This window comes from Sinocyclocheilus grahami, unplaced genomic scaffold, assembly GCF_001515645.1.
Source record: "Sinocyclocheilus grahami isolate Dianchi unplaced genomic scaffold, SAMN03320097.WGS_v1.1 scaffold60.1, whole genome shotgun sequence".
NCBI classification, from domain to species: domain Eukaryota; kingdom Metazoa; phylum Chordata; class Actinopteri; order Cypriniformes; family Cyprinidae; genus Sinocyclocheilus; species Sinocyclocheilus grahami.
Window position 1 is genome coordinate 1,203,318 of NW_015505239.1, and position 15,889 is coordinate 1,219,206.

General features: G+C 37.2%; 1 protein-coding gene across 1 annotated transcript in view; it reads left to right on the forward strand.

Moving 5' to 3' along the window:
• Nucleotides 1-1,351: 1,351 nt before the first annotated feature.
• Nucleotides 1,352-15,889, forward strand: part of LOC107584499 (semaphorin-3F-like) — a 53,374-nt gene continuing 38,836 nt past the window's right edge. The window contains exons 1-2 of the mRNA XM_016271131.1: nucleotides 1,352-1,840; nucleotides 2,651-2,820. Coding sequence (XP_016126617.1) covers nucleotides 2,691-2,820 — 130 coding nt within the window. The 5' untranslated portion in view covers nucleotides 1,352-1,840; nucleotides 2,651-2,690. The remainder of the gene's footprint in view (nucleotides 1,841-2,650; nucleotides 2,821-15,889) is intronic.

Below are 15,889 nucleotides of genomic sequence, written 5' to 3' on the forward strand. Positions count from 1 at the left end.
ATGTTATTCACAAATCTGTCAGTGAGCATTCTTAATTAAAGGTTTGTATATGTTGTGGCTTGGATGTGTTTTGCAATTCATCCATTTATTTGATGAATAGCCCTGACTGGCATTTCTGTGGTTAGGCAATAGCTATTTTGTGCAAACTTGGTCTAACATCAGGTTGTGCTGTTTTTTGCACAAATACTCGGACACACAAGCATGCATGCAAAATCCATATTGCACTATAACTTCAGGTTCTGCTGTGTTCATAGGAAACTCACAGAGGGGCTTTACTGAGAGTGCATAATGCATTAAAATCAACAAATCTACAAATCATGCTGCACTCTGTCATTTTTACAGAAAAGTCACAACAAATCTCACATAATCCTTATGTGTTCTGCACTGACATGCCATTCTCGCTGTACTCCTCTCTCGTCAGGGCGGATTTCATACTTTGCTGAATTTATTCTATTAAAATTGTTTTTTTTAAATCACTCGTGGATTGAGCGAGCGAGTTTCACTATGCTAAATAACAACAAACACATCTGTTCGTCATTATGCACTGTGAAATGTTCTTGATCCATGCATGAGGTTGTCAACAAAAGTTAGATGTGGAGGTAAGTTGATCCAATCATGTTTATAGTACTGCAAATTGTGTTGCTAATCAGAATCCCTGAACTTATACATTGTGCAACAGAAGCCTTGTGAATTTTAGTTTTGTGAACTAATAAAATCAACATTTCACCCAGTAAAAGTTTAAGTGAAAGGAAAAGGGACACATACTTGAATAAAATGCCAACCTACTACATCCACCAGTTGGCATTGCCCTTTGACCTGAATGTTTTTGTACCTATGATGTACAGTACCAGCAATTTGGGTTTGTTTATAGAGATTTGTTTTAGTTTGGTTAATAGCTGACATCTAGCAAAGTATCCACTGTTTGCACATTTCAAAATCAGGTCTACTGTGTTATGAATACTGTGTTTTTGAATATCATAAATGCTTTTTGCATGCTATAGAGTAGGGCCCATTTGCTCCATGCTCGGGGTGAAACAAACTGTTTTTGTGACTTCTTTATATGCAGACTGTGTTTTTCCATCAGTATTTACTAAAAATAATATTTTTTTGGTCATCTTGCACTTTAGTATCAGAAAAAGACACGCTATCCATAAGAAGTGGGTTGTATCTTAATGTTGAATAAATATAGATATTATTAGTCTATAATTATAGACACATTGTTTCCTTTATTTTCAGAACAATGCACTGAAAATGTAGTCTTTATCATCAAAACGCTGTGTGCCACTGTTGTGAAGGCGTGTAGCGCGTGGGCGTCGCCCAGGGTGATAGAGAGTGAGTGAAAGCGCAGTCGTTGGCATGTTTGCGTGTAATTTAGCGAAGATAAGCGCTGCACCCCCATTACTATCATGTCCCGTGTTTTTGTTTGGATTTCTCCGCATGTATTTGCAATGCCTAATTGCGTTCAAAACATAAATGGGTGTTACTTTTAAGGTAAGTCTCCGCCCAGGGGGAGTAGCAGCGCTCCATCCACCTGCCAGACCACTTCAGCAGCAGACAGTCAGTGGACTTAAAGCGCGCTCGCTGCTGCTGCTGCTGCTGCTGCATACACGAGACGCGTTGAAAAACTCCGGGCGAGAGGGGATACGCGCGCTTCATTTGAGCTGCCACGGAATCACAGTCACATAAATTAGTTTAAAGGAGCTACTACTTTGAGGACACGTGTATGCAGTTACTTTTGACTGGACGCATTGTTTTGGTGTCTGTACGTTTTCTTTGCGCTGGATTGCAAATGATTTGTACACCGGGACACACAGGATCGATTGTGACGGACGTCTTGTAGGTGAGTTCTGCATTCGTTTCAGTTTATTTTATTATTAGCATTATTTTTATGCTTCACGTCACGACACGTACAACATCACAAATACTTGTTTGTACAGACGATCGGCAAAGTTATTATCCAAATGTTTTTATACACGCTTATTTTTAATAAGCGGCACTGAAATCCGATGAAATCGAATATTTTGAGCGATTCATTGAGAGATTTTTGCTGGAAAATGGTATGCCACTGCTATTGATAATTGAAGTTTATTTGTAAGTCATGTGCTGATGATTGTTTTTTATTATTAGTTGATTGGAATAAAAAAAAGCAGTTGTAGACAGAAATCAACCACTTTTTTCCAAATCAAACCGTTTTAATGACTGATACTTCACTGGGTTTTCTTTCTTGTCTTTTCCATAAAAAAAAAAAAATCATTTTAAAAATAATTTTATTTTAAAAAATAATTGTTTTTTTTAGAATTATTATTTCTTTTCAACACAATTAACTAAATGGCCATTAAATAGAACGTGTATTATGAATATTTTAATAATAATAAGTCAATTATGACAAAGTGGAATGTTTCCACAAAGAATTTGAAACCGTATTTGACCATTTATTGGTAGACTAAGTATTACAGAACCGATAACAAATTAAGTAGAAGTGTGTAAATATCTGTGAAGATATCACTCAAGCTGTGCTTATTGGTCTGTCTCTATTACCAATTTCCATTTTCTTCCATTCAATAAAAAGATAAGTGAATGTTTATGTGAAATCTCAATTATGAATGTATCAGTGGATCCTCACTCCCTTCTTCCCTCCCTTCCCATGCAGGACCGAATAAATCTCTTGTGGGTCTTTGGATAAAGTGATCATGCAGGGAGCCGGGACTTTGGTGCTCGGGACCCTTCTGGTGTCTGTGTTCTCAGCTGTCTCGGTCCACAGCAGCCCTTTGTCTTCCCTGCCAACCGCTTCTGCTCCACGAGTCTTCCTGTCCTTCAAAGGTAAGATGCATTTCTGTTGTATATGCTGTGTCTCACACTGTTGCTCTGTAGATGACATCCACAAATTAACATAGAAATATAAACAATCGCAGCTGATATGATATAGATTGCATGAGAAACATGCATTATTATATTTGTCCTCAGCGTTTCCAGGAAACCAGAGTCTCATTATATTAACTTTCAGTGCATATGCTTCTACTGTAGTATTAGGCAGGAGGGTTTTTCTTATTGTTTTGTGGGAATCTCTTCAGTTTTTTGCTGAGCAAGCTACTTGCCTTCTTAGGTTATCTGTCTGTTCACCTTTCTAATTCAAGGAGTTTTCACAGTCTGCTGCCTGAACTAATTTTCTTTTCTGTTGCCCGTTACTGTGTTTCTTTAATTGGTTTTTCAAACACTCTTTGGGATTGAGCATGTCTACCAGCAAAGACCTAAATTCAGAATTTGCGCTACACTCTGTGACTGGGAGTTTAACCCTTGCTGGGGGAATTGGATTTCATGTTGGGTCGGTTGGGGTTCTTGCACGGCTCTTGGTTGGATAAGCAATGCAATTAGTTTTTAGTTCTGAAGCAATATTTCCCTTGGGATTCTCTGAGCTGTTTTTTTTTTTCTGAATATCTATGTTCTTAGTAGTAGCCCATTTTCCAGGACTACGCATCCATGATTTCTTAACAGTGCAGTTTTGTTGTAATTTTATTCTCAGGAATTGCAATTGGAAGGCAGCTTAAACTATATGTTTACAATATTTTCTCCAAAATGGAGTACTGATACTGTATGCGATATTGGACTGGTTTGCTTCCCAGGACCTTTATGTCCAATCTTAGTGTACTTCTGTCAGTCAACACTGACACTGACCACTCTTTACTGCCAAGATATACACTGGAGACATACTACATGCATGCACTGGATGGGATATTCCACCTTACGATATGACAAAATATGATCTGTGAGTTTCTGGAGATTATCAAAACACTGTAAATGAAATAAAAGATCTAGTCTGCTTTATGTAGGATGTGGTGAAAGCCCTTTGGATGGATTCAAGTTTTTAGTTCTGGTTACTTCTGCTCCTCTGTCCAGCAGCCTTGATTAAACACTTGAATCATGTTCCTCCCTTGAGAGCGAACATCTTGTGAAGAAGGCTACATGTGATTAGGGCTTTAACTCACTAAACATTCTGTTCTCTCCCACAAACAGCGTCAAGCTTAGTGGGATCTTGTTTTGGTTTTGTACTTGGATGTGCCTTTAGAAAATCATTATGATGGCTAACCAAAATCCAGGCTTACGTTGTAATTGCTTGCCTCTGTGCCTTTACTCTTTGAGACACACAGGACATCCTGTTTATATCCCTCTCAGTTACTTAAATGTGACTGTTTGAGCCATGAGGTCATCATCTGTTCACTGTTGTAACAGGGTTATGCACCATTCAGAATTACACACAAAATGCCTTGTACATTTTATTTTATTTTACAGACAAACTGGGATGCACAATTGCATTTTTAATGTAAGGAAGTAGAAATAAAATGAATTTAAATTCAAATATTTTTTTAACTGTCATTTTTAACTTGAAAAGAAACATTTTTAAAGACACATTAAAATGTTGCCTTGTTCAAAAGTTATGAAAAAAGTATTTTAGGTCTTAAAAGATAAGTTCCCTGATTTTCAAGCTTTGTATTGTTACAATGTAAATGAACAATGTCTTTCTCTGTGTTGCCTGTACCTAGATATCCCTGTTTATTTGTCAGCATAAATCAGTCGGATCGACAGAGGGGATTTATGGATGTTGGCATTTTTGGCAAAAGGGAATGGCACAGCCCATTTTCTGTTTTAAAAATAAAAATTGCGTTTGTGCTGCATAAACAGCAAAAATATATTAAAAGCTATCTTGCCAGTGGTGATTAGATAGATAGATTCTTCAGTTCTGAATTTTGAACAACCTTGTGTTGTAACTTGTAATATGTTGTTTAAATGTTTGATATAGTAGTGGTTTTAATTTCATGCATGGAGTGTAATGATTCAGTTTAACTTGAGGTCCAGTTTAAGAAAAACTGCGTAAAGAAAGAAATGAATACCTTTTAAGTTATCCTCCCTGGGGGGATTCAGGCATAATTCACTAGTACGTCGCTCATACACGCAAGCTTGAACACAAGCATAAATGCACCCACTCTCACACACACATTGACTGTGGTTCACCAAGATCTCCCTCTTTCTGATAGATTCTTATTCTCCAGTTTGAGCATGTAGGGAGGGAGGGCAGGGAACTCAGCCAGACAGAGTCAGTTTTCGTCTCTGAGGGAGGACTTGGCTGCTGTTAGCAGTGTCGGTGAGTTAAGAGAGCAGATACTGGTGTCTTCTTGTGCCCTTACTCATTTCAGACAGTCCAGACCACAAGAACATCCCTGGAAGCCCAATCATCTGTAAAGTTCAAGGTCTAGTGCTCTGCAGACATGACTTATTACAAGTTCAGACACTTTTCTAAGGCTGTTCTCTTGTCTTTTCCCTTTTCATGGGAGTAACTATGATGTATTACATTTACCCTTCTCTTTCACATTCACACACTTCTTTTTAAATCCCCTCTTTCCCATGTATCTCTGCAAGCCTGGGATTTACATGCTAAAAGGTAGCCCAGAGGATTTACGAAGAGTCACATGGCAGCCTAAGTTCATTTCTTTGCATATGAGCCCTCACATAACTCCTCATTTTTGGACATGACAGTGGATTTATGGGCATGTTTATGCGTATTATATCACTTTACAGTGGTTAGGAGAACCCAGGAATGATTCAAAGAGGAATGCTTGTGTGAATTGGTATTTTGTGTGTGTGTGTTTAAAAATGGTGCCCCGTGTTTTGTTTGTGCACACTGTTTTAATTTAAATTCCATCAGTAGATTCTCTGAGGGGCAAAGCGCTTATTTCTCAATTTAGACAAATGTTCTCAGACAAAGAACACTTTAAAGTAAGTATCTCAAGGTGCATCACAACTACAATGTTGTTCTGATGGCAGTGCATAAATTATCGCAATTAAATAAGGCATTTAAAGTAATGTGCTTCATTTTCTTTTGCTGTTCATGTTAACACCTGGGTAACGTTCTTTAAAAACACTAAAGCAGTAATAGGCGATGGTCTGGATGAGAGTAAAAGTTCATTGTCTCTGGTTTGAGAGCTTTAGGAGTTATCATATAAGGTAAAGTGCTTATAGACTCTATCTTCTTCACATAGATCCATGACCCAGAATAATGCCGCACTCTAGGGCTTCTAGTCTAATAATAAATAATAAATAATAATAATAATAATAAAACTGTAGCAGCATCAGTGCAAACTGTGAGTTTCTTCTATGTTAGAGTCTCATCAGAGAGGTCGGTAGTGGTAGTTGTTTTTTTGTATTTTTTATTTTTTTTAAATGAACTTTAACTGAACATTAGATGACGGCAAAGAAAGAAAGAAGTGACTATAACCTTACAGTGCACACAGTTTCACACTTAAGGGCTTCTGGTCTAAATAAATCACAAATATTATGTAATAATAATTAAAAAATATTAAAATATAGCTACGTCAGGACAAAAGCTTCTTGGGTCTAAGATTCTCATCAAAGAGGTCAATGTGTGTCATTTAGATCCTTTATTGGTTAAATGTCTTTTTGCTGCAGGAATTTGCAGTTTGGTACTTCAGTACAAAACTAAAGATGAAAACATACTACACATATGCGTGCATTTGCATACATATGAATGGAACACAAAATCTAGTGTGACTGCCATTGTAATAAAGAAATATGAAAATGACAAATGAATGGTTTATTAGTTATTTATAGGTTAAGATTTAAGATTCTATGCTTGTTTGGGTGTGTATTAGCAGGTTTGAGTTTATCTCACTATGTGTGCTGGCAGAATAACATCAAAGATATATTTAGCTTTGACGTACCATCCTGTGAACTCGCTTAGATGCTTGATGTTTTGAAGTGTCATAAAATATCATGGTTTTGCAGGTGATGAATGGTGGTAAACCAAACCTGGCCCATCTGCATTTCTTTTTATACTGTGTTTGCTTATCAGTACTAGAAAATAGCTAATACCCAAAAGGTATATACTCAAACTACTGTACCTGCTTCCAGCAGAATTTTGATGAGCATGTTGAAAATTATCTAGAAGTTTTAAAAATGTACTCTGACCTGGGCACAGTATATGTGTGTGTGCATTTGTCTGTGCTGGAGGTTTTTTTTTTTTTTTATCTTCGAACAAGCCCTAATAACAGCCTATTTGAGGGTGCCAGAGGCTGAGGTTGTGACCTCAAAAAACAGAAGCAGGTCATTGTCAGGGTGATTCGTCCTTGCTGTGTGGGAAAGAGTGAACAAATTCCTGCTATAAATACTTGTAATGCTAATCTGCAGACCCACTTAAAAGCATTTAACTCTATTCTTGCTGTTCATTTCATTATTTCTGAGTAACACCTGGATGCGTAATTGGCCGTGTCTGAAAAAACTGCTATACAAATATATCCAAACACCCAATTAGACCATTACACTGCTGCAGTGAGAACATTATCTCGCATACAGCTACTGAAAACATTGTCCGTTACAGCTTCCAAGATCATTTTGTATTTCTAGAGCATTTTGCAATTAACATCTCATCACATTTTCAAATTCACTGGCTTTCTCTTGTTAGTTCAGAATATCCATTGTATTGTGTGGCTGAGGATGAAGCATAGTGGCTTATCTTTAAATGCTGTAAAAGCATTTTCTCTATTCCCTTTTAAAAATTCTCAATTAGTATTTATGTAAATGAGTTTGGCCTTAAGCATGATATCTGTTAGTGTTACCAGAAGATAAACAAAGAAAAAAAAGGGATGAAAAGGAATTAGCTTTCTTTAATTGTAGCGCACAGGGAACAAGAAAGAAAGAAAATTGCTATGCATTTTTCATGTTATGACTGTTTAGATAATGGATGAATCTACTTAATTTTGTGTAAATAACAAATAAAACAACACAAATTAAATAGGCCTATGCCATTTTAAATACTACAGGCGAATTCAGGCATCAAAACATTTTTAATGCAAAGTATAAAAACTGAATATTCTTTCTGAGATTTGCTAAAGATTATATTTAAAATATTATTTTACAAGATGAACTTTAACTGAGAGTTAGACGATGGCAAAGGTGAGAGAAAGAAAGAGAGAAAGAAAGAAAAAGAAGTCATAACCTTATACTATAACACTTATTCTACACTCAATATTTTCCACTCATGACATGGTTTATCCTTCATGTTGTCTTTACCTGGGTTCTAACTGGGTCAATTGCGACACTAGAGACTTCACTAAGTGCTTCCCTCTGACAATGCACACATATACAGAGAGAATGAGAAAGCATATGTGTGAGAGAGAAAGAGAGAGCCCGGGAGCAATCACTGTCTCTCTGAAAGATGAACCTCCTTCAACCTGCCAAGATATGCCTAGGAGATCTGCTCAGACAGAAGGTGAGACACTGTCTCTTTCAGTCGCACATTAGAGAGACACTAACTTACAGCTGCGTAGAGACTGTTGTGCCATTCAGTTACGATTATTACTTCAGCATCCAGCTCACCTGTGGTGCTGATGTGAAAGTATTTGGAAAGGCCCGACCCCCTTTTGGCTTTCTCATTGGCGTCTTGTATCAATTTTCTCCTGATCAACCAAAAAAATGTGTTTGTCTTCAGGTAACGTTGAGGTTTTCCAATTTTAGCTGAAACATGCAGGATCAGTCAAGCTCTTGCTTTATAAGTGAAACCGCAGCGGCGTATCAGAACGGTATTAAAAACCAAAAGCGATGGGAATCATCAAAAATGCATTATTCTGAGCTGCTCCCATGAGGCTTTCTCTAATGGAGCTCTTGGCAGAGTAATAAACTTAACCTCTTGACCCTACATTGAGTTTCAGCTTCATAAGAATCACTTATAAAAGGCTGCATGGGACGTAGACAGGCGTGGGCTCGGAAAGGAAGGCCTGCTCTTTGTTCTCTATTCTTTGTTGTGTTTGTTTTTGCCAAGGGTGATGTGGTCATATGCTATATTAACTGAATTATGTTAAGATATAATGTTAAGATGTCTTGCAGATAATAATGTTTTCTTCCCAATATCTCGACTGTGCTACATTTTGTTGTCTTATTTTAGACCAAACACATTTGTATGTGATGCCATGGTGCAGCAGACGCTGTCTCAGTGCTGTTTGTGTCAAGGTGGTGGTGCATCCCAGCATCCTGTGCTGCGGCGCTGGATCTAAACTGTCACAGCGAGAGGAGAGTGGAGGTGACAGGAGCAGGGCTAAATATAGAGACCCTGCACTCCTACACCCCCTCTCTTACTCTCTCTTCTTTGTCTTCCTCTTTTTGTCACTAACAAAAATACTACAAAAGTACCCTAGTGTCATGGTTTTTTAGACTTGTACCATGGTATTATTTTAAGTACCATGGCACATGGTAATCATTCAGAACCATGTACTGTCATGCTCAGTTTAGAAAGTTTTTTTTTTACATGTGCTATAGAAAAACTATGGATTTTTGGACATTGTGTAGCATTCTTTACCTTACCTTTATGCATCATTGTCGTTTTTTGAATGAGCTTTTATTTTATATTTTCAGTATTTCATTTTAGTTTCATTTAGGAATTTGACAAAATGTTCCTGTCACAGTTGTTTAGTGTAACAAAGTTCATAAGTCGGGAAGAAGGAGGCAGGAACCGGCGAACATTTAAACAAACTTTAATAATAAAATAAACTCAAAATAGCGCGACAGCCCCTCGCGGACGACTGCCGCGCACAAACGAAACCAAAACACAAAATAAAATCCAGGCCTGGTCCTCTCTCGTCTTTCCCTGTCATCACTCCTCCTTTGTATCCTTCCGGAGCTCCTCCGTGAGACTCGAGACCGGTGAGTGGCGCAGGTGTCGCGCATTCGCAATTACTCCACCGGCCTCGCTCCGTTCCCACGGCTCTCGGCCCCGCCCCTCTCGTCACATTTAGCTTAAAAAATCTCAAGAATTTTCATTCATTTGGCAAGATTCAAAATGGATCTTAAAGTCCCTGTGAAATCAAAATGAAAGTTTTTTGGGTGTTAGTATCAATGTGTTAGTCTTAAGGTTATCTATAAGGCAGTGTGTTCTAAAACTGTGACAACATTCACATTTAGAAGATACAAACATTCAAAGCTTGCAGTTCGTCACTTCCGCCAAAACGGCTCAACGATTTTTTTGACGTCACATCGTACTTCAGCTTCTCATCAAACTTTCTGTCCAATCAAATGCTCTCTAGAATCCGAAGCCCCTACACTATAAAATAGACGCTGAAGCCACGGCTGAAATCAGTCTCTTGTCCACAGAATTAGTATTTTCTGTACAGTGAATGGCACGTAGTGCACTAGAGGACAGGGAACGATTTTAACAGTGTAAATATGCTTTCCATTGAGGAAAAAAAGAAGTCTGGTTTCGCTAATGCTAACCACCGCACCGCACACACTCTCTGCTCCGGTCCAGAGACACGGTAGCACGGAGCAGATCACATGCTCGAGTCTGCGCAGACCACAAAATGTATCAGAGCTATTTGAATTCTACACAGAATGCTATATTTTATAGCAATATGGACGAGATTGTGGCTGGCATACCCTGTCAAATGTGACTTTATGGAGCTCAACGGATCTGAACGGCTCTAGCCCAAGCTGTGATATAAACGAACGCTATTGGCTATTTTAAAAAGGGGCAGGGCTGCTTGATATGTCCCGCCCTGTCTTCCTGTTTCAGTTAAAATGACGTCAACACATAGAGTAATGCTGCGTGTTTCTAAGAATTTCAGGGGAATGTTTTAAGTTGCTTTATGTATTTACTCTGAAGTGGCCTGAATCTGAATGAATTTCTTCAGAGGAATCATCATTTCATCCAACATCATTGTAGCTAATTAAATATTAAGCATTAATACTTATTAATATAAATTTTAAAGAAATTATTATAAATAATGAAGAAATTATATAATATGGTCACACTTTGGTTTGGGGACCAATTCTCACTACTAACTAACTATTAACTACAACTTTTTTCTCAATAAACTCCTAATTTGCTGTTAGGTAGTTGTTAAGCTTAGGTATGACAATTAAGGGATGTAAAATATGGTCGTGCAGAATAAAGCATTAATAAACTGCCAAAACACTAGTAATATGTATGCTAATAAGCAAGTTCATAGTGAGAATTGGTCCTTAAACTAATGGGTTAATATATTTATGTACATATTTTTTATACATTGACTGCCCCTATATTGAATTACCATGGTATAAGAGTTCTACCCTCAATCTACCATAGTACTGCCACTTTAAATCATTCTGTTTGTCTATCCTTTTGGATTTAGTTTTCTCTGTCTAGCTCTCTTGTATTTTGTGCTGTTTTCCATCAATTCCCAATTCTCTATTTCATTACTGTCTCTTGGTCGTCTTCCTTAGCTAGTTTTCTGTTTTATATTTTCATCCTCTCTGCTCCCAGGGGAGGTTTCTAACATGTCACTCCCTGAAGGAGTGTGGAAGCGCTCCCATGAGACGAGAAAGAGTGCAGACATTCATTTGAGTGAGGTCTGGGTCACAGCTCCTCACATGAGTCACTCATTGGGTTAGTTGTGGGTGTGTATGTGGCAGAGAAACATTCATTTCGAGAAAACTATCATCTATGCAAGGAGACTGTGCATCATACTTTTTATTTTTACAACATGTTGTTTGTTTGATATCAGGACCAGTTGTGAAAAAGATGACCGCTATGGATGCCATTATTGGCCTTTTTGTGGTTTAATGACAAATCAGTGACACGATTCCATCAGTTACCTATGACATGACCAAATGAGTATTTTGATGACTGTCTTTCATCTGCATGCATGTTACGCCATGTTCACTGTGATCTCATGGGAAAATGTAACTTATTTTCAAGGTGCAGATTTTTGTTTGAATTCATGATTTTTAGAAAAAGGCAAGAATATTTAACCCTAATCACATTGTGCTTGCTTTTATTTTCTGTAAAAGAACCATCTTCTTTATCTGCAGACACAGATATTTTGTCAGTCATCAGTTGTTGTTTTTTTGCCATGTTCACAGCGCTCACACTCTTGTCTTGTAACACTCATCTGCAGCCTGTGTGTTTTATCATTGCCTTTCTCATTGCTAATCATCATCATTCACATTCACTTGTTTCTGACACTATCACTCCCTTCATGTTCTATTTTCTCTCTGTCTGCTGCTCCCATCTCTGATACACCATTCGCTTCAAAGGCATTTAAAAGCGTCAGGAGTGTAGATGGCTGCCTTGTTATAAAACCGCCTCAGAACCAAAGGTTATCCGGTCTGGATAAATGGTTGCAGTGTCAGCCGGTTTGATGTGTTTCTTTCTGGAGTGTAACACAGGGGTTTCTGTAACCTAATGCAGAAACTCATGCAGAGTATCAAAACATTTTTCTATTGCTGTTGCAGAGCAGTTTTGGGAAAAAGAAGCAAATCTTCTCACTTGTCACTTTGAGAAACAGGCAGGCTTGGTGTTCTGCACTGATGTAAGACAAAGATGCTCTGTTTGTAAGCCGTGTGTGTCTCTTATAGCTCTCCCATGCTGATTGTGTTTCGTGAGGACAGATGGAAATGTGTCAGACAGAATGAAAATAACCTGATATATGTTTCCTGACTAAACTCCTTTAAAATTTCCCATCGCCTTTTAGACTGAAAATAGCAAGATTCAAGCTGCGTTCAGTTTTAGTAGGGCTGCAGCTATATATATTAATTGATAAACCTGTTGTAAATATAGGTTACAATGTAAATTGATTAAAATTTATTTTAAATAGGGTTACATTTTCTGCATAAAATGTACACTATTGTTCAAAAGATTTTGTAATGTTTTTTGATGTTTATGCTTAGCAAGGCTTATTTAAAAACAGTAATATTCTGAAATATTAGATTAAAATTTTTTTTTATATATCCTAAAGTGTAATTTCTGTATTGGTAAAGCTGACTTTTCTGCAGCCATTACTCCTGTCTGCAGAGTCACATGATCCTTCAGAAATCATTCAGATATGCTGATCTAGTACTCAAGAAACATTTCTTATTAATAATCAGTGTTGAAAATAGATGAGCTGCTTAATATTTTTGTGGAAACTGTGACAGATTTTCAAGATTCCTTAATTTATAGAAAAAAACAGAATCTAACGTAGAAACGAGCGCAGATCCGTGAGCACAAATCAACTTACGACAGAGTTCATGTGTGATCAATGAAAGATTCATATGCTGCTAATCTCATCGTATGAATGATCTTATGTTGTTAAATGTGGCGGCAGAAAACAATCATCATTTGAATATAATGCCCCTAAAAACACCCCGATTTAGAAGCCTCGCCCCTGAGTTTACGACACGGAGAAACGAAACCCGGCCAAAAAGAGGAAGTAATCTCGCTAAAGAGAAATTGATCTTACTCCAAAAACACCCTTTAACCTTGTAATTGCAAACAATTAGGCTACATTAATATATGTAATTTATATGCATATTCAAATACTGGCAAATATAAACAGCCTAAGATTTTCAAGATTCCTTAATTTATAGAAAAAAACAGCATTTATTTGAAATAGATTTGTAACAATGTAAAAGCCTTTTGATCAATTTAGTGCATTCTTGCGGAGTAAAAATATTTGAAAGAATCTTGCCGACCCCAAATTTTTGAACAGTTGTGTAAACACAGCAAATGTGTTTTTTTTTCTCATAGAAATATATTTTGCATTACTTACAAAGAGCTCTCACCAAGACCCAACTAATTTATTATTCATTACTGGTTTTATTGATTAATTGTTGCAGGCCTAAACTGAAGTTTTGTGGGGTTTTTTTTAATGTTGCCACTTGTTTAGTGACAGTAAAACAGAGTGACATGAGCATTCTGGTGAGAGAAAGTCTCTGTCCTCTCCCAGACCTTAATTGCTCAGAAAGGATCCATGTTGTCTTGTCCTATTGTAGTCTTTTGCCACAAATGAAGAAAGAGAAAGACTGTGTGGTCCACTGTGAGTTGATTCAGTAAGACACACCAGCATTCAGGTCTGTTTATAATGAGAGGTTACAATAGGCTTTGTTACCAGGCAGCTTCACTGAACCCCAGACCTGGACCCCTATGACGCTTCTGTGCACTCAGGGGAGTTACTGAGATGCTGGTTAACAGTGTGAGAGATAGAGACAGGGGAGACACATGCGAAGGCAAATATGGTCAACAGCATCAGATAAAGTAATGAAAGATGCTTATAAATAATGATTCTTACAGGAATGGTGCACCCCAAAATAATTAAATTATACACTGCCATTCAAAATTTTAGGGTTGGGAAGTCCCCCCCCCCCCAATTATGCTCACCAAGGCTGTATTTATTACTGTATAAAAATACAGTAAAGCAGTAATATTGTGAAATATAAATGTCTCTTCTTTACTATTTTAAAATGTAATTTATTCCTGTGATGAAAAGCTGAATTTTCAGCATCATGACTCCAATCTTCAGTGTCACATGGGGCCTCATTTATCAATCTAACGTAGAAACGAGCGCAGATCCGTGAGCACAAATCAACTTACGACAGAGTTCATGTGTGATCAATGAAAGATTCATATGCTGCTAATCTCATCGTATGAATGATCTTATGTTGTTAAATGTGGCGGCAGAAAACAATCATCATTTGAATATAATGCCCCTAAAACACCCCGGTTTAGAAGCCTCGCCCCTGAGTTTACGACACGGAGAAACGAAACCTGGCCAAAAAGAGGAAGTAATCTCATGAAAGAGAAATTGATCTTACTCCAAAAACACCCGTTAACCTTGTACCTGCAAACAATTAGGCTCCATTAATTTCCTGTATGTAATTTATATGTATATTAAAATACTTGAAAATATAAACAGCCTATTTAGTTCCCCTCACTCTACAACAAATATTTTAAATTTAATGGTATTCAGAACAGAACAAGAATGAAAAATAAGTAGTTAAAAAATTATATATTAAACTATAAAATAAAACACAAATTAGGCTATAGTGGCATTCATTATAAACAACATACAAATGTCAAAATAAAGATATAAAGAAAAGAAATAAAATGCATTAAGAGTGTCACAAAAATGAGCAGTGGTTTTTTTTTCTTTTGTCAACCTGTTAATTATATTATAGCCTATTATATATTGTGTGTGATCCTATTTATTTTATTCCTTTAATAGACTTAATTTCTGTTTTTCTCCTTTCACAGAAGCGCTGCAGGTGCGTGATGCAACGATTGAATCCTCATGGTCTGTGGTTTATGCTGCTATTTGCGCATATAACGCTAATCCCCTGTATGAAAAAAAGACATTCTAATCTTACTGGTTAACGATCGAATAATCAGCTTCGTTTGACGGTCAGGAAAAGAAAAATGAACAAAATGCTGTCATTCTACAATTCTTCACTGTATTTACTATGCTGCGCGCAAGTTCAGGTAACTCAAAACTTGCATACATGAGCTGAGACCAGATGTGAGATTTGATCGTAGCCACCGCTCACGTCCATATTGATAAATTCCAAGTTTTGCGTTGAAACGACCGTATGCCCAATTTTCTGTCTTGCGTTCATTTCGTAAATGAGGCCCATGATCCTTCAGAAATCATTCTATTATACTGATTTAGTGCTCAAGAATATGATCATCAATGTTGAAGAAAAGTTGTACTGCTTAAAATATCAACATACAGATTCATAATGGTTGATGAAATTAATTAATTGAAATTTTTTTTTCATTTATGAGGCAACTGTGCCTTTTAAAGTCAGATTGTTTCTTTAAGAGCCACTTTGGGCATGAAGATGAGAGCAGAAAGAGTGGGTTTTACTAATAATTTTCAACTTACGACAGAGTTCATGTGTGATCAATGAAAGATTCATATGCTGCTAATCTCATCGTATGAATGATCTTATGTTGTTAAATGTGGCGGCAGAAAACAATCATCATTTGAATATAATGCCCCTAAAACACCCCGGTTTAGAAGCCTCGCCCCTGAGTTTACGACACGGAGAAACGAAACCTGGCCAAAAAGAGGAAGTAATCTCATGAAAGAGAAATTGA